At 39.6% G+C, this 19849-nt stretch overlaps 1 protein-coding gene across 8 annotated transcripts in view; it reads right to left on the reverse strand.

Annotated features, from left to right (window-relative positions):
- Positions 1–3015: 3015 nt before the first annotated feature.
- Positions 3016–19849, reverse strand: part of HDHD2 (haloacid dehalogenase like hydrolase domain containing 2) — a 43134-nt gene continuing 26300 nt past the window's right edge. For all 8 annotated transcript variants that reach the window (XM_003827197.5, XM_055102414.1, XM_055102413.2 and 5 more), the window contains 3 exons: positions 10735–10951; positions 8584–8647; positions 3016–4389 (listed from right to left, as the gene is read on the reverse strand). In XM_003827197.5, coding sequence (XP_003827245.1) covers positions 4286–4389; positions 8584–8647; positions 10735–10951 — 385 coding nt within the window. In that variant the 3' untranslated portion in view covers positions 3016–4285. The remainder of the gene's footprint in view (positions 4390–8583; positions 8648–10734; positions 10952–19849) is intronic.

Here is a 19849-nt window from a genome sequence, read left to right on the forward strand (position 1 = left end):
AGCTAGAGAGGGCCAGGGACTCTCTGACACAGTAATGACTGTGCTCCAATTGGACATGGAAATTTGGATCTAACATAAGCCAGTTCTTCCCATCTTCCTAGAAAACCCAGTGGTTGATTTGCATTAGAATCTCCTGGTGTTCAGATGTTGGCAATCAAGGTTAACTATATGCCTGTAGAATTCCCACGGCCTGCTCCCACTCACCTTTAAAAGCCTTCCTTGGCAGACCATACTTACCTAAAGTAACCGCATTCCTGTTGGCCTTCTTCTTCATCATTCATCAATCTCTCACTGTATTAGGTAGCTGTGTATAAATGCACGTGTTTCATCATTTGTTTGCTCCCTCCAAATGTAAGCTCCATGCCTGGAGTACTTTTTTTCACTGCCATTGAATGAAACATTATTTAAAATGGCGTAGGCCAAAGGCTATCTGAGCACTGTCTGTGACTACTACTCTCATGCATTTTGCTCACTGCTCATGATCTTAGAGGACTTACACAACCATTCTGAACGTGTCAGAGTCCTTGGTATTGTTATACATTTTTATATGTGTTAATTTCCCAACTAAAAGACACACATCTTAGGAGCCACAGCTGTATTCTCTCCATCTCCCTTATGCTTTACTCACAAAAAACATTAAATATCTGATTTTTTCAGGAAGATCAGCTAGTGAAACAAACAGGAGTTGAGCTGTGTATGACATAAAGAAAAGCACTGGAAAAAACATTCAAACTGTTTGAAACAAATGATTTCTGGTACTTTGGCACCCTCGTTACTGCTCCTTAAAGATAGCAACATGATTTGGGACAGGAGGCCTTGATGGCTGGTATAATACGGAAGTCACCAAAAGCCTTGTGCATTTAGGCTGAAAAAAGCTTTTGTGACTTATGTCAAATAAACATGATAAGGCAAACACAGCCCTCTGCAAACAACTGCTAACATCACAAAGGGATTATACTGCTTGAGGCGGTGTTTTAATGCAATAGGTTAGTGTCATTTAAAAAATTCTCTATTATAGGTGCCCAAGGACTTCAGTTTTATCCTACATGAACACACATTGATCCAAAAACCAATTGAACACAATCAGTGTAGGTGTTTTTAACTTCCCTGTCCAACACACTACTGTAAGTTCTAAAATGTGGGATTATGTGTGAAGTGACATATATTATCATTCCATGGGAATTTCTGACATCACGGCTAAAGTTTGATGGAATTGTCACTTAGAATGAGGTAGGTTATCCTCCTTTTCCTTTCCTAGCCATTACGATTAGCTCTCACAGATGCAGAACGTACGGTAGGCAGAGCTACTGCAACCTGTGGCTGACTCTGGAGGTGTGGGTGGAGGGGGTTGAATCTGTTTCCCCTGGACTGGAGCTCTGCCCTGCTCCACACTCCTGGCTCACAGCAGATGTGGGACACTCAACTCCCGACAATGGATGTTTTCTAATAACCTTTCCAGTCCCAAGGTGTCACATGGTCCCTTTTCTGGCCCAGGACAGGATTATAATAAAACTGATGCAAACACCATCCTTGAAATTAATACCAGATAGCCCTTTAAATGGGACAGCCAGAAAACGAAGCCTAAGAAACTTCAGTTACTAAACTTCCTCCATGAGGCCCAAGGCAGACTAACCAGCTGAGACTAACATGGATTGGAATGTTTATAAGTAAGATTTTTAGTTTTCTCATGAACCTTACTGTGGGCCGGTCAGTTAGCAAGTCCTATATAATGCTTGTTAAAGATCTCAAACTAAGATTTTCAGGGCTCACAGGGATAAAGTGGAATGGAAAAACGGAGAGAAGCCATTTCTCCCGGCTGAGTCCATCATGCTCAGGAGACTTTTACCCTCTTCACTTCCTGACCCATCAATGATGTTCCCTTCTTGGCTTTAGCTCTAACCTGTCTCCAGAGCATCTGATCCATTACTTCCAAGTGTTTATTTAATGGCGCCTCCCCTATGGGCAACCTTAAGACAAGTCTAAAATGAACATTTTCTCCTGCCCACTCAAAGCTATGCTTTCTAGCATTACATTCCTAAGATATTTAGTTTTTATTGGTTCAGTACCCATTTGAGTGCTTACCTGTGTTGCAGCAGATACAGGAAAGAATGATGAAACTCAAATTTAACCGGGTAGCAAAATTAAAATTTTTAAAAATGAGATGCAGCCCTGTCTAGTGGGGAGAAGAGCATGTGAAGACATAAGTACACTCTTCAAGTGCCACACGGACATGAAGGAGGGGACACCTTGCCCCATCCTGAAGTCAGGGACGACATCAGAGGACAGGAACGCCTCTGTGTGTATTCTTTTCCTTAGCTCTTCAACTGGAAAGGATCCTTGAGGCAAAATCTTTTTCTTAATATGCTTATTTCCCACCATAATCAGGGCACTCAGTGCACAGCAACTAGCAAACACTTGATAATGCTTGGGCCAAGGCATCACTGACCCAGGTGCCCAAGCAACAGGGCAAAATTGAAGGCAGCCCACCCACCAGGCACCACGCAGAGCTCTCTACCCACAGGCTGAGCTCTCTCTCTGTGCAGCTTTGCTCTGAGGAAGTCTAAATGTAGTAAAGAATATCCTTTTTTTAATCCTTAGGAAGACTTTCTCCACTGAGATAAATGTAAAGATAAATTCTACCAACCTTTTTCAGACTGTTAAATGTGGAGAGTCCTGCTTCATCATCATCATCATCACAAACGCACAGCACTTACCATTTGCCCAATGATATTCTAAGTACTTAATATATAGTTCATGCACGTAATGCTCACACCAACCGTATGTGGTGGGCATTATCATTATCCCCATTTTATAGATAAGGAAAGAAGGCATGAGAGGTGAGGTGACTTGCCCAAGGCCAGAGAGCTAATTTTGTGTTACCAGGATCCAGAGTATACTCTTAGCCACTCCGCTCATCCTTCTGATTTGGGGTGGTAGTCATATCACATCTGTCTTTTGCACTCTGGGATATATAAGTACTAAGATGAGGCATTTGCAAAAACAGAAACACAGTGCTCACCAAACTAACATTTATTTAGCTTTGTTCCCTCCCATCCAAGACTGCTGATCTCTAAACAAGCATCAAAACCCGAAGCTCATTAACATCAGAGTGAGCTTCAATAAGGTGAACACTACAATGATGTACAATTACATCCTAATAATTCAATGCCCAAGAGCCCTGTAAAACTATTGCAAGGCCCAGGATTCTCACAGTATGCAAATGCACTAGGAAAATCATTACCTATTTAGTCCCCTTCATTTTGGTGAGTTTAACATGAGAAGAATAATCCATGCTACAAGACGAGATTTCATTTTACAGCTGTAGTAACCAAGTGCATAAAAGCTTGAATCTGTCCCAATAGCTTCTAAAAAATTTTTCCCATAGTGTCAGAGGCAAAAATAATGAAATCTTGCAAATGTACAGTTAATAGGACCCTAGTGGACACTAACTTCAAAAATGCATGGTCTATAAGATATTATAAGGCTTGATTCTAGTTTCTGCACTGTTCCTGTTAATAACAATGTCTAATTAAAACATCTGTAAAATACTGATAGTTTTAATTTTACATAAAATTTCCAAAACAACTGTTACACAGTATAATAGGTATCTGCAATGAATAGGTTATTAATGGAAATATTAATTTAAATTAAAATCTGGTTCTAAATTTAAATTAGTCATCTCTGGCTAATGAAGAGAAAAAGAAGTCACCCGTGCTGGGAATACAGTAGAAAATTTAGTTTTCAACATCTGTTAAAGCAAATTCACTGTATCACTTGGGCTAAAGAACAATTCACTTTGTTGCTTTCTGTCTTCTCCATTTGGCACATCTGATGGATTTCACAGTTGAACTCAATATTAGAACTACAGCCTAATGCACCTTTTAATACATTACTTTATAATTTAAAAACCACCATTCAACTTTCTTCACAGTCTGAAATCCCCCCTCCCTGTTTTCCAGTGAAGAGACAGCAGAGAACACTCTTCCCTGTGGTAGCTTTTCCCCCACAGCCCCGCCTAACCTGATGAGTATTTTAAAAGGAATGGCACAAAATCTCAGCTTTCTCTTTCTTTGGGTCTCATCTTCAGTTACAAAATAAGAGATTAGCAAGGCTTACTGGCTAGCCGCAATTCAATACCTTTCTTTCTAATTAATGCACAACAAAAGAGGGTTAAAAAGCGATCAGCACTGACTGGTGTCTACCGATGCTGGCACTGAGTTGGTAAGGGATTCATTCCAGACAATAAGAAGCTGCATTTCAAGTTGCTTCAGATGCACACATTGCTTCACAATAGGTGCTGCAGAATGTGGTCCACAGCATGAGGGAAACTCTCACAAGTTAAGTAAGGAGGTGGATTAATTTTTTCTTCATCTGATGCTCGATATTTCCCTGAAATGAAAGTAAAGCCAGTAAACACAGGCTGCCACCAGAATGCTAAATTAATCATACCCCATGAGCACCTGGGTCATCACAGCACCACCCTTACAGTTAAGACAGAATCAGGGGCTGCACATCTCCCAAATCACCTTTTTTTGAGGCTTCAGGATGTAAATGAGGCAATTCAAAGAAATGTCACATTCAGCCTTTCCCCAGGCCCTCTGGTCATTCACAATGGACAGCCACAGGTACTGGATCGTCTGACAGCTAAGATTCCCTTCACATGTTCACAGCTGATGAAATCATTTTCTTTCCCCTACCCTCAGCTCTAAAGATAGACTGGTGATTAAATTAATGCTTTAAAATGGAAGCCCAGACCCCAGAGGGCAGAGGACTCATCCGCTCCCAAAGGCAATTGGGAACAGGATGTGCTGCTGCCACGCAGGGATCCAGGCAGCCCAGGAGCCCAGCAGATGAGAACGCCCTGGGTTGGGGAGGAAAAGAGTGATGGATGCTCGCAGGCCAGGGGCCAGGCAGGACAGGCCACTTGGCATCAAGCAGCAGGCTCACTGCCTGACTCTTCCAACCGTGGAATTCAAGATGGCCTGCTGTTCTAGCACCTGGCACACAATTTAACACCTCAACACAGCAGAGGAACCATTCCACAGTGGGCACAAAGAGCTTTTACAAGTCAGAAGGTGCACAGTCCCTATTTAAAGACCCTTTAATGGGTCCCAGTGCCCTTCAGAAAGAATCCAAAATCTCTACTGCTGCTTACCAAGCCCTTTGTCATGCAGCCCCAGTGACCCTCTCACCTAAGCATGTGCTACTGGCTCACCAGGCTGCAGTCCCAGACTGGACCTGCTCTTCTGAGGGCCTACACATGTGCCATTCCCTTGTCATTCCATTATTCTCACCTGACTACCTCCTTCATGCTTCAGGTCAGACCCCACCTTCCCATCCAAATTAAACCCCCTCCCTGTTATTCACCTTGTTCTTTGCCTCCACAACATTTACAACAATTTGTAATTATGCATTTATTTGTTTAACATCTGTCTCACATTTAAGAAGACTAAGTTATTTGAGACAGGGGCTATATCTGTTATATGTCCCAATGTATTCCAAGTACCTAACATAGTGACTAGCACATAGTAACTATCCTATAAATATCTTTTTAAAGAATGAATGGAGGGAAGAAGAGAGGGGAGGGAGGAAATGCAGAACGCAGCTCCTGCCCTGTAGCCACCAGGGCTGCCTCTGCCCTTCACCTTTCTCCTTGCTCTCTCATCCCTTTGTGGTCTCTATTGTTGATTCTTCTGCTTTTCCCAGTTTTCTCTGCCTAAACTCAGCTCTTTCAACAACAGACCTACTGTTTTCTACAACTACTTTAAGAGGCTTTGCCAGACAAACACAAAGCCTGAAAAACCCTCTTTTCCACATCTTTGCATCATGGTGGAGAAGACGCTTCCTGTCTTATCTTACTGATTATAACTTCTTACAGGAAGGGAGCCAGCATCAAATGTACAAAGGTAATTAATATATACCTCATTCTCGTTAGCACCCTGAAGGCACCTGTCCATAGCATGGTCCCCGCAGCAAGCTCTACTGCCAGTTTTCTTCCCAAGCTTAAATATCATTAGTATAAACTCCTTCACAAGGTTTCTATTTGATCTTACAGGTAAGTTAATGACTAAATATTACTATATGACCTACTTTCTGGATCCAGTGGTCTAAGAGACAAATAAATAAGCTTCCTAGCCATGGAGTTAAAGGCTTTTGCTTAGTCTGGCTCTGCAAGTGGGGTTTCTACAAAATAGAAATTGACAAAAGTGGCTTAGGTATATGTTTTAGTTCTAGCACCTAGCACACAGCAGGGGCTCAATAACGTTCGTTGAGTGAATGGAGCTGCCTGCATTGCTCATGGCTGATTCACTCACTGCAGCAGCCTGTGCTTTCATGGATGGATAAATGATGAATGGAGGGAGAAAACAGGATGCTATGTTGATTATATATGAAGGCAAAGAAAGATCCTATTTTTTTTCTAGATGACTGTTTCACATGCTAAACAAATTCTGGTTAGGACTAGTCAAAAATCTTTAACAAATAATTGATCAAATTATATTGAGCATCTACCTTGTGCTACCCCTTTAGAAACAAAATTGCTCGAGATGATCCACAGAAAGCACTTATTATTGAATATGAATTAAAATATTTACGGTTATTTTCAACACTGGGAAGCCTAGCACTTGTCCACTGCACTGAGTTAAAATTTACCAATGAAGCTGGCTGTTCCACATGTTTTTAGAACAGTAGGGTTATTCATGATTTTTCTGACCAAAAATCAATGGTACAAATATGCCTGCTTCCAAGAGCTGTACTTAGTTGATTTACTAATTACACATTTTGGACTTGATTGTGTTATGCTGATGGCTTCTCAGAGACTAAACTGATGCCTGTGAAAGGCTGGTCACAATAAAATGCCAGTCACAATAGACGACAGAGCCAGTGGAGACCAGCTGCGGGAGCTGGGCCCATCAAGACACTGACAGAGGTACCATTTTGAAGCTCAGTGTAAATCCTTAATTACATGAGCTAAAAAAAAAAAAAAAAAAGAAAGAAAAGAAAGAAAGAAATACTCATGGGAATAATACACAAGAGCAAAAATAGTTATCTAAGGATTTCTTCAATAATGAGAAAATAAAACAGCAAAAGGCAGGAATCTGAAAACAAAGATACATGGAGGCTGACGAGTGTGGCTACTTTTCAGACTTCATTTCATTCTTCCTCTTTTCTGCTTATATCACAGGGCTGTTATGTTCCTGGGAAGGTGATCATTTTGCCTGAGACATTCGAAAAAATCCACTGTGTTAATTCTAGAGTGACTGGTGTTACTATCTGCAAGGCTCCAATGGTTCACTTCAGGCCCCAGGCGCAAGCAGACAGTGTTTTCACTCTTTGTGCAGACCTTTGCCACATACTTCTTATTCAATTGTAGCTCCATCTACATTTCTTGTTTCTATTTGAAATTCAAAACAGATTTCAAGCAACCACATTTTCTTGAACAAACATCATAGTCACTTTTTCTAAAAAATTCCCCAGTTGTAACTCTTCTTTGACTTTATGTTTAAATATTCCCTTCTGTAAACAGCCTATTAAATAGTTTTACTACTATGATATGAAACCAGGCAAATGAGCTCACAGAGACATCTATGGAACCATTTATCTGATATTTGATTTATAAGAGTCTGGTGATGATTCTTGGACAAGATTTCTGGCTGTCATGTGCTGTTAATTCCAAATGCAGCAGGTGCCATTTGGGGGCAGCATGCAGGGGAAGAAAGGCTTTTCATTTTAACGGTAACAGCTCATTAAGTTCCCAATGCAATAATATTCAGCCCCACTAACAGATCTTATGCCTGTTCTTTCTTTACCTCGAAAGGACTTTATCAGTCCCACTCTACACAGGATCATAAACTATGAGGGCGAGATGGGACCAGTCCAATCCCATCATTCTCACAGGGCCTGAAAAGGGGAAGAGCCTTGACCCGAGTCTCACACAGCTAGTTAGTGCAGAGCTGACCAGGACCCAAGGCACTTAACCAGTCTACGGTGGTCATAATACTGTATTTGTGAATCCTCCCCACTAAAGTCTTTCCTTTTTCCTAAATTTATTTGAGATACCACATAGAGTAAACCTAATTGTGCAGGAAATACTTCTTAACCTTTTGCTCACCACAAACGGTAAGTAAAGAGAAAAAAGAGTTTTTCAAATATTTTTGTAAAAGTTCAAACATTAACACAAAGAATCAGATCACTTAGCTGGCCAGTTTCCTAAAGAAATCAGTATCACAGGTATAGCCAGCACAAAAATAAAAGGTATTTTCACAGAGCACCACCATCCATGGTCCTTTGCTTCATCCCTCTGTGGTGAACTGTACATCCAGGAAATAATATAAATGCTGTAAACCAGGAATGGTTACCTCTGGGAAAGTATTAAAGTACCTCTGAGCCCTGATCTCCCTAGCTTTGTACAGCACGGGCCCTTCCCAATTGTTTCCTATAATCCTAAGCTGTTTTATTTTTGCTTCGTGGCAGAAAGAGAATAAAAGTGCCCAGGGCTCTGCCATTTCTGCAAAGATTGTTCTTTAAGCAACAGTGTATTCTACTATTCTGTTTTAGAAAATGCTTTATACAGAAGATACATACCAGTCTTTACTAAGATGCCCAGCATGCCGACATCTTGAGCCCCACCAACATCATCCCTGCAATCCTAGAAAAGCATAAAGAAAGCATTTAGTCCAGTGTCTTCAGTAAGCTAGCCAACAAACCTTACCAACTGATTTATTAGGCTAGGGTGTCCAACTGTAATGCCATGTTTTTTATTGAAATAGAAAAGAGAAGATGTAAAAGGTGAATCCACATGTAATACTCTGAGGAAGCATTCCAAATTGGGAAAGGGAAGTATCTCAGAGGTGGAAGGTATAGAATAGAGTAGTAATCCTGGTAACCAAACACAGAGAGCTGAGTTACAATTACAATTCTCTATGCTTTGCCACACCTACATCTATTTATCTCCCCATTAAACAGATCATGGAAAAATGCATTCTATCCATTTGGCAGTAAATAATACAGCTGCAGACAGGGAATGAGCTAGATTCAGAAGATAGCTTTTCTGTGGCCCACATAGTATGTTATCCTTACTTTCCATCCCATTGTCCTAACAGGTAGAATCAAGTTAAATCCAGATACTTAAACAGACTCTGACTGTCTGATGTTCACTTCACACTTGGGAATAACAGATCAGTCTGAAAAAGAAGCTCCTCTTTCTAATTATTATTCAAGATAAGGATAAATATACATCATCAACGATGATGAATGCAAGGTAATTAAAATTCCAAGGACTGAAAGAAAAATCAAAAAAATTAATCTTGCCACCTCATGTCTATAAGCAGGATTGATTCAGACCATGCCTGAAGAAAGTTTTTTTTTTTCCTTAAAAACCATTAATATTGTTCAACAACAGCCCTTGAAAATGAGTTTCAGAATGTCAAAATCCTGATTCAAGGTCCAACTTCAAACCATTTCTGTCACAGCTAAACTTGCCCTGTTGAAGAGTGGAGATGGGGGAGAGGAGATAGGGAGGTGGGAAAAAGAATGTGGACAATGAGACGGTAGGGGGCGGGGAACCGCCACTTTCCTGGATAACCAACAACCCTCCATGCAGCACAGCTGTTGCATCCCTTCCCACCTCTCATCCTGTCCCAGGGCCAGCAACTCCTGGGATAAAGAATTCTGAAGGCTCCAGCTCAGATAACCACTTTTTTAGACATATTTGTCTAGGAAAGGCAGCTAAAGGCTTGTCAAGAGGAACAGGTGTGACTCAAAAGATGGTTTCTCAAAATACTACTGAGCTCAGTGATTATCCTATTCAATTTTAGGTGAATGATTATAGAAACAGAAGATAAAATCAGGAGGACTGTGGTACACATTTCCACCATCACAAGTTAAAACAGCTAGGGAGGGAGTCCGGAGCTCAAGCTCTACTTCCAGCTGTGCTACTAATTAGCTATGGGAATTCAGGCTTGGTGATTCACCTCTTTGGGCTTCAGTTTCCCAGCCTATAAAATGAGGAGTTTTGGACCAGACATTTGTGACGATCCCTCCCAGCTTGACATGTTATTATTTAAAAATTGAAATATAATCCTGGCCACCAATTTACCATGTGGCAGTGTGCTTTCCAGCTGTTTTCCCATCGAGACACACATGGGAAATAACATTTGCCTAGTACACTGGGGTAAACTGACAAGGTGCTCACGGCCACAGGTGACCAGCCAGGGCCTCCAATCATCCCAGGCTCAGCCCTGCCACTCAAAGGGCTAAGGTGATCAATAGCTTTAGCTATTTGTGGCACACAGATAGAGAAGTTCTTCCATAAAGCATATGCTAAGGAAAAAAACAATAGTGGTAGAATTCTTTGGTATAGGTTCTCATTTGTGCAGCATTGTTTCTCAAAAAGACATTTAAAGCATTCAATTGACTTGCAATATAAATGGCTTTTGAACTATATATATAATATACAAATATATATATATTATAGGAGTTAACTACATATATATATGTATCATAACACACAAATCTCCTATTACACTATGGAGAAATGTCAGAAATAATAAAAATTTCAGTTCTTTAGAAGAATACCACTAAACATCGACAGGAAACCTCATTTTATAGGTAGCCATTTATATACTGTCTACATTGTCAGTAACAGAATGTCCCCTTTCCTAAAGCAGTGTTTCTAAGCTGGCTCTCCCAGCACAACAGGTGAGCCGGGAGCACCTCCTGGGTTCTTCTACTTACATCTCCTATCATGACGGCCTCCTCAGGTTCACAGCCAGTGCCCCGCAATGCTTCCAAAAAGAACGTCTTCTCTGGTTTCCCCACGACTGTGGCTTTGGTATCTGTGGCATACTCTAAAGCAGTCACAAATGGTCCAGGCCCCAGGGCTAAGCCATCTTTCCTCTTGTAATACCTGGCTTTGTGGATTGCTATCAGAGGTGCTCCATCCAGGAGTAACCTAGAGAGAACAACAACAAAAAAAACAAATTGGCTAAAAGCAAGGCTTTTATGACTGGGAACGAATGTCAGACTTACAAAGTGGCTGTATTCACACCCACAGAAACAAATAGTTTCTTATTAACTTTTAATGACTTGCTGTCTTCTAATGAATTCACAAAGAACTGCTGGGAATTACACTCAGATACACTAAAGAAAGGTGATAGATTATTAAATTTGGGATTGCTTCAACCTTTTACCTTTAGTGGTTTCAGACACTACCCAAATCACCAGGGAAAGAGAATTAAGAGAACTAAAGCTAAATAAGACACTCCAGGGAAGAAGCTTAACTTAATGAGACAAGTTGTTTCAACCTTCCCCAATGGTAAGCAGGAGGCTCCTGAGCCTTTTACAATACTACACAATTGTTGCTGCAGTGACATTAACTCCTAAAATATCTGAACTCCTGTTTCCTCTACTCCAAAATGTAAGTTTCTTTTCAATTCAGAAATTTTTAATAAAGCATTTTACAAAGAGTTTCTGCTTGCACTTTTACTTCTTTTACCTTTTGACTGCTTTCAACATTATTTTGCAAATCAGGCCATCTTTCCTGAAGAAAAAGATTTACGGGAGACCCTTCCCCATCAGGTCCCTTCCTTTGTCCTGATACAGGACGAAGAATACTCTCACATCAGACAAAAGGACATAAAGAGTTTTCCCATTATTTTGACAAGCAAATTCTACCTATAGCTAAGAATCCTCATTAGTAACTCAGGCAAAACAACAAGTCAAAAAGTCCCCAGAAATTTAATACTCATTTTCCAACACCCAACCTAAAACAACTGCCATCCATCACAATAATACAGCATTTAGTCACATGGCAGAAGTACTCACGCACATATTATCATCTAATAGCATGCGGGACATGATATATTTCTTAAACTGCTTTTAACCAATGTAATAAATGATCTCACTAGCTTAATTTACTTTAAGTCATCTACTTAGTTAAAATATTTAGTATGTCCATCAAGGAAGAATTCATCATATCTTACCCTTCACAATTATGAGTAATTAAGCGCTCAACTATGAAACTGCTAAATTATTTTTGTCAGTGGGCATGGAAATGCCTTCCTGTGGGAGATGCAGAATTCAGACATTTATGATTAAATATTTTATTAAGTAAAAACCAATACTATTACAGGGCCTTACTGTTAGTTACTACAAGTTGCTCACAGCATTGGACAGATCCTTCAAATTTATTCACTAATATTAATACAAATTTATTTCTTAAAGCTGCTCTTGAAATACAACTATTAGGAAACCTGGCAAAGCCATTCTGTTGGCTTTAAAGACCTAGAGCTGACAGCAATGAGTTACTAACGGGTGACTTACCTATCTCTTCTCCTGTCACCCCACCCCCAAGCCCACTTATTTGCTACTCTACCACGGAACTAGAATTCTTTATGCAACAGACCTCAAAATTGCTTTCCACTTATATAGCCTAAACTGAAAACTCATTTGATTTAGCTTTGTTAATATTTTATCATATATTAACTGGGGATAAGACTTATCAGCTTGATTGATGTGCATACTTAATTCCCAGGCAGTACTTTAGTGCCTTCCCTGGAAGAGGTGAAACTGTGGGTTCCTCTACACTTCTCTAAATGGGAACTGGTTCTACACTAGGCTGGAGAAGTGTTATACATCTCTCAGGGAAGCAGTTCTTCCTTCTACTGTTCTTCTCTGCATAGCATAAGCTTTACCGAATCTTTGAAGAGCCAAGGCATATTGAGGATGGACTGAAAAGTAACTGTTTTCTAGGACACAGATTAAAAGATCTTTTATAGTTAAACATTTTTAAAAATATCAGAGCCACCCCAATACTTGGAGTATTTTTATACTTACTAGACAGGGCAACAAAAGGTTGGCTGTGACTATGGCTTGTCCCCCCAAAATTTATCTGTTGGGAAATTAATTCCCAATGCAACAGTGTTGAGACGGGGGCCTTTAAGCGGTGACTAGGTCACGAGAGCTCCACCGTTAATGAAGAAATAGGTTAGTTATTGCAGAAGTGGGTTCCTGATCAAAAGGATGAGTTTGGTCCCCTTCCCTCTCTTGTGTGCGTGCTCTCTTGACCTTCTGCCTTCTACCACAGGATGATGCAGCAAAAGGCCTTCACCCAGTGCAGGCCCTTCAACCTTGAACTTCCTAGCCTCCACAACTATAAGAAATAACTCTGTTCTTTATAAATTACCTAGTCTCAGGTATTGTTATAGCAGCACAAAATGTAAAAAGATAGTTGTTTTTAATACAGAGATAGTATGTCAGCAGAAAATCTGAAAATTTTGTCTAACTATAAGCCTATTGGAGGCCAGGCACAGTGGCTCATGCCTGTAATCCCAGCACTTTGGGAGACCAAGATGGGAGGCTCACTTGAGGCCAGGATTCCAGACCAGCCAGAGAGACTCCATCTCTAAAAATAATATATATGTAATTATTATAAGAAATAATTATGCAACTTGCTTTATTGTGATACTTATTTTATTGCAGTGGTCTGCAACCAACTCCAAAATATCTCATAGACATGCCTGTATTTGGAAGAATACTAGATTGGTTTTTGGGTTCTGGGTTTTTGCTTCTGCAATAAAGCAAGTCACATAATTATTTCTTACAATTATAATAATTACATATATATAATTATATTTTAAAGGCACAAAGAAGGTCTAATTCAAAAATTTCTGGCTATAAATTCCATGTAGGTGAATAAATAAAGTGTAAAAAATCCTAGCCCAGGGAGCAGGGCTACCATATAAAAATCTCAGGCAGAGCAGCAAGAGAAAGCTGAAGGAGTGATTTAAATTTAGAGCCACACAATTCCTCAAAGCCCTAGAACCAGAAATACCATCTGACCCAGTAATCCCATTAGATTACCCAAAGGAATATAGATCATTCTAGTATAAAGATACATGCATGCATATGTTCACTGCAGCATTAGTCACAAAAGAAAAGACATGAAATCAACCCAAATGCCCGTCAGTGATAGACTGGAGAAAGAAAATGTGGTACACATACACCATAGAATACTATGCAGCAATAAAAAGGAATTAGGTCATGCCCTTTGCAGGGACATGGATGGAGCTAGAAGCCATTACCCTCAGCAAACCAAACACTACATGTTCTCACTTATAAGTGGGAGCCGAGCAATGAGAAGACATGGACACAGGGAGGAGAACAACACAGACTCCGGCCTGTTGGGACTGCAGGGGAGGGAGACGATCAGGAAAAATAGCTAATGCCTACCGGGCTTAATACCTAGGTGATGGGTTGATAGGTGCAGCAAATCTTCATGGCACACGTTTACCTATGTAACAACTCTGCACATCCTGTACTTGTACCCCGGAATTTAAAATAAATTTAGAGCCACAGAATATTACTGAAAGAGACCCAAAGGAACATCAAGTCCAACATGCCCCATTTTACAGATGAGATCATCTGAGATGCTGGCACCAATCAAGGAGAGCTAGAACCAGTGCTGGAAGCTGGAACCTGAAAAACAATCTGGGATTCTTCCAAATACAGGGATATCTATGAGATATTTTGGATTCAGCTGCAGACCATTGCAATACAGCAAGTATCGCAATAAAGCGAGTCACATAAATTTTGGTTTTCCATAGTCTATTAAGTGTGCAACAGCATTGTGTCTAAAAAAAAGTATGTGTGTTAATTTAAAAATACTTTATTGCTGAAAAATGCTAACAATCATCTGAGCCTTCAGGGAGTCATAATCTTTTTGTGGGCAGAAGGTCTTGCCTCGATGTTCATGGCTGCTGACGGATCAGGGTGGTAGTCACTGAAGGTTGAGTCACTGTGGCAATGCCTCAAAATAAGACAACAATGAAGCTTGCTGCATCAATTTAATCTTCCTTTCATGAAAGAATTCTCTGTAGTATGTGATGCTGTTTCACAGTATTCACAACAGAAACTCTTTCAAAATTGTGAATCAATCCTCTCAAGCCCTTCTGCTGCTTTATCAGTTAAGTTTATGTAATATTATAAATCTTCTGTTGTTATTTCAACAACGTTCGAAGCATCTTCACCAGGAGTAGATTCCATCTCAAGAAACCACTTTCTTTGTTCATCCAAAAGAAGCAACTTCTCATCCATTCAAGTTTTATCATGAGATCGCAGCGATTCAGTGACATCTTCAGGCACTACTTCTAATTCTAGTTGTTTTGCTATTTCCACCACATCTGCAGTTACTTCCTTCACTGAAGTCTTGAACCCCTCAAAGTCATCCATGAGGGTTAAAATCAACTTCTTCCAAACTCCTGTTGATGTTGACATTTTGACCTTTCATGAACCACAAATGTTCTTAATGGCATCTAGAATGTTGGATCCTTTCCAGAAGGTTTTCAATTTTCTTTGCCTAGATCCACCAGAGGAAATCATTGTCTATGGCAGCTATGGCCTTACAAAATATATTTTTTAAATAGTAAGACTTGAAAGTCAAAATGACTCCCTGATCCATGGGTGGCAGAATGAGTGTTGTGTTAACAGGCATGAGAACAACACTGATCTCCTGGTACATCTCCAGCGGAGCTCTTGGGTGACCAGTTGCTTTGTCCATGAGCAGTAATATTCTGATGGGAATCTATTTTTCTGACCAGTAAGTCTCAATAGTGGTCTTGGAACATTCAATAAACCATGCTGTAAACAGATGTGCTGCCATTCAGGCTTTGTTATTCCATTTATAGAGCACAGGTTTGAACTTAAAGTCACCAGCTGCATTAGCCCCTAACAAGATAGACTGCCTGTCCTTTGAAGCTTTGAAGCCAGGCACTGACTTTTCCTCTCTAGCTATGAAAGTCCTAGGTGGCATCTTTTTCCAATGTAAGACTGTTTCATCTACACTGAAAATCTGTTGTTTAGTGTAGACGCCTTCATCAATGATCTTAGCTAGATCTCTGGATAACATGCTGTAGCTTCTACATCAGCACTTGCTGCTTCATCTTGCACTTTAATGCAAGTTTATGGAGACAGCTTTTTTCCTTAAACTTCATGAACCATCCTCTGCTAGCTTCAAACTTTTCTTCTGTAGCTTCCTCATCTCTCTTAGTCTTCAAAGAACTGAAGAGTTAGGGCTTTGTCTTAAGGGAATTTTGTGGCTGGTTTGAGCTTCTATCCAGACCACAAAACTTTCTCCATATTAGTGATAAGGCTGTTTTGCTTTCTTATCATTTGTGTGCTCACTGGAGTAGCACTTTTAATTTCCTTCAAGAACTTTCCTTTGCATTCAAAACTTGGCTATTTGGCACAAGAGACCTAGCTTTCAGCCTGTCTCGGCTTTCAACATGCCTTACTAGCCTTACTCATTTCTAGCTTTTGATTTTAAGTAAGAGATGTATGATTCTTCCTCTCACTTAAACACTCAGGGGCCACTGTAGGGTTATCAATTGGCCTAATCTCAGCATCATTGTGTCTCAGGGAATAGGGAGGCCAGAGGAGAGGAGAGAGATAGAACAGCTGGCTGGTGAAGCGGTCAGAACACACACAACATTAAATTTGCCATACATGGGCATGGTTTGTGGCTGCCCAAAACAATTACAACAGTAACACCAAAGATCACTGATCACCACAACACATAATAATAATGAAAAGTTTGAAATATTGCCAAGAATTACCAAAATGTGACACAGAGACACAAAGTGAGCACATACTGTTGGAAATATGGTGCCGATGACTTGCTCAATGTAGGGTTACCACAAAATCAGTTTGTTTAAAAAAAAAAAAATGCAAGTGAAGCGCGATAATGCAAAGTGCAATAAAAAGAGGTATGCCTGAACACGACGCTGTCTTTCTAAATAACCATTTCCCCTGAAGATGAAGCATGTGGAAATGAAATTATACTGCAGATTAAGTACTGGTCAAACACCTACCATATGTCCAACGTCAAACTGGTAAGTCCCTCTCACCCCACTCCCCAAAAGTGTTTGTTTCCCAATCTTTCCCATCTCTGTAATTTCTCCAGTTACTCAAGCCAGAACCCTATCAGTCATACTTGATTTCTCAATTTCTCCCACCACTTCCACATCCCTATTCACTTGGAAATCCAGTAATTTCCAATTTTGAACAAAAATTAAAATATCTCAAAATTGTCTTACTCTTTCACCTGAACTGTAACAGCCTTACAACTGGTCTTCCTGCATTTTTCTCTTGACCTATTACTCCAATCCATTGTATAAGCAATAGCAGGAGTTTTGAAAAGTGCAAATAGATGTGATCATGTCCCTCCCCTGCTCAAAATTCTTTAATAGCTTCTCACGGCAACCAGCATAAAATCCAAAGTCCTTAGCACAGTCTCGAAAGCCTTGCCCTATCTATCCCCAACCCCGCATCTCCACTCTCAAGTTACCTTTCCCATTATTGACTGAGCTCCTGCCACAATACTTTGTTCTCATTTCCTCAAAAAATGTCAAGCTCTTTCCTGCTTCAGCCCCCATATGGTGCCCCCTCCTCCTGAAACGGTTCCCCATACTTTTCACATAGATTTCTTCCACTCATTTGTCACGTTTCAGCTTAAATGTCAGCAAATCAAAGAAGTCATTTTTAATCTCTCTTTAAATAAAGTGGACTTCCTCCTCACATTTGGTAACTATTTCAACCCCTTTTTTCCTTCATATCACTTGGCATGATTGGTAATCCTTATCCTATTGTGTTTGGTCTGTCTTCCTCACTAGAACAGTCCCATAATGCCCATCAGTTGTACTCATCACTGAATTCCCTACTTAAAAAAAATAAGGCCTGGTACCTTTTGCTAAATGTTTATTCAATAAATTAAATCATGGATGAACCTCTGCATGCCTCAGTGTCCTGACCTCTGACAACTATTTTTATTCATAAATGTAGGAAGTATAGTAACTATACTAAAAATAAATAATGGCGAGTCACTTCACATTTGTGAGCTTCAGTTTCAAAGGAAGCAGTAAACTAGTTCAGGGCTTTTCAGCACTATTTTAGGCCAGAAAATGCCTGCTGTGGGGGCTGACCTATGTATTATAGGATGTTTAGCAGCATCCCTGGCCTCTACCCATCATATGCCAGTACCACCACCCCTCTCCCTCAGTTATGACAACCAAAAATGTCTCCAAACCTTACCAAAATATTCCTTAGGGGGCAAAACTGTCCCTGATTGAGAACCGCTAAACTAAAGTAATGCCAAAGTGTTAACATTCAACACACTTAAAAGTAATACCAATCAACTCAACAGACATAAACTATCAAAAGTTCAAACTAAAACTAGTGAATCATGAAAAACACGAAAGGAAAATCCCACTAACATTTAATTAATTGAAACCCCAAAATACCTCCCATGTCACACTGGCACAGTAATTCTCTTATTAATTACTGAAAAAAATGTAGTGAGTTTGTAAAGACTCAATGTTCCACATAAAATAAAAATCTAAGAATACTACACATCCAAAGTGAAAGATGAAACGAAAAATTAAAATAGAAGATCTAAGACAACTTCAACACTGCTATTTCTCGTTATAATCAGAATTAAAAAAAAAAAAAGTTTTGAAGTCTTTGGGATTAAAAACAAACATAGCTTACTGACCTAGTAAGAAATACTCAAAGTGGTAAAATACTGAAAGTTCTACCCCTGAATTTAGAAGTAAGATAAGGCTATCTACTATCACCATGTTTATTAGGAGTGCACTAGGAGTCCCAGACAGTGTAACATAGCAAGAAAAATAAAAAGAATTTTAACTCTGGAAGGAGACAATTAAAATTGTCATTATTGTCTACAATTGTCTATATAGAAAATGCAATCCAAAAGATTCTATTAATACAAAAATTTATTAGAATTAGCAAGTAAATGGAAGAAGACTGCTGGACAGAAGATTAACATACAAAAACCCAATTAGCTTTCTATGTATTAGCAATAAGCAAATAAATATGAAATTTAGCAAAATACAAGGCCGGGCACGGTGGCTCACACCTGTAATCCCAGCACTTTGGGAGGCCGAGGTGGGTGGATTACCTGAGGTCAAGAGTTTGAGACCAGCCTGACCAACATGGCAAAACCCCATCTCTACTAAAAATACAAGAATTAGCCAGGCATGGTGGCGCATGCTTGTACTCCCAGCTACTGGGAGGCTGAGGCAGAAGAATCGCTTGAACCTGGGAGGCAGAGGTTACAGTGAGCTGAGAGCATGCCATTGCACTCCAGCCTGGGCAACAAGGGTGAAACTCTGTCTCAGAAAAACAAAAACAAAAGCAAAAATACAATTTACAATAGCATCAAACAACATGAAAGACAAGAATTTAACAAAATGTCTAAGACCCACATTCTAAAAACTATAAAACACTGATGACAGCAAATGTAAAAAAACAAAAACGAAACAAAAAAAAACTAAATAAATAGAGATACATTTTATTTTCATAGACTGGAAGATATATTATTGTACAGATGTACATACTGTCCAAATCCATAGATTTAAGGAAGGATCAAACTCCCAGCAGGCTTTGTTTGTGATTTCAAAGTTGATTTCAAAATCTGTGTGGAAATCCAAAGGAGGTAGAATAGCCAAGACAATCTTAAATAATAAAGTTGGAGGATGTACACTACCAGATATTTAGGCTTATTATGAAGCTACAATAATCAAGACAGTATGAATGGCAAAAGTATAGATAAAGAATCTAGTCACTTGATTTACGTCAAAAGCACAATTGCAAATCAATGGGGGAAGAATGGGTCTTTGCAATACGTGTTGCTGGAACAACTGAGTATACACAGATAAAAATGAACTTCTATTTCACACAATTCACAAAAATTAATTCAAAATAGATTCTACACCTAATTGCTAAAAGTAAAACAATAAAGCTTACAGAAGAAAACACAGGAAAATATCTTCATGAC

Source organism: Pan paniscus, chromosome 17 (assembly GCF_029289425.2).
Source record: "Pan paniscus chromosome 17, NHGRI_mPanPan1-v2.0_pri, whole genome shotgun sequence".
Classification (NCBI taxonomy): Eukaryota; Metazoa; Chordata; class Mammalia; order Primates; family Hominidae; genus Pan; species Pan paniscus.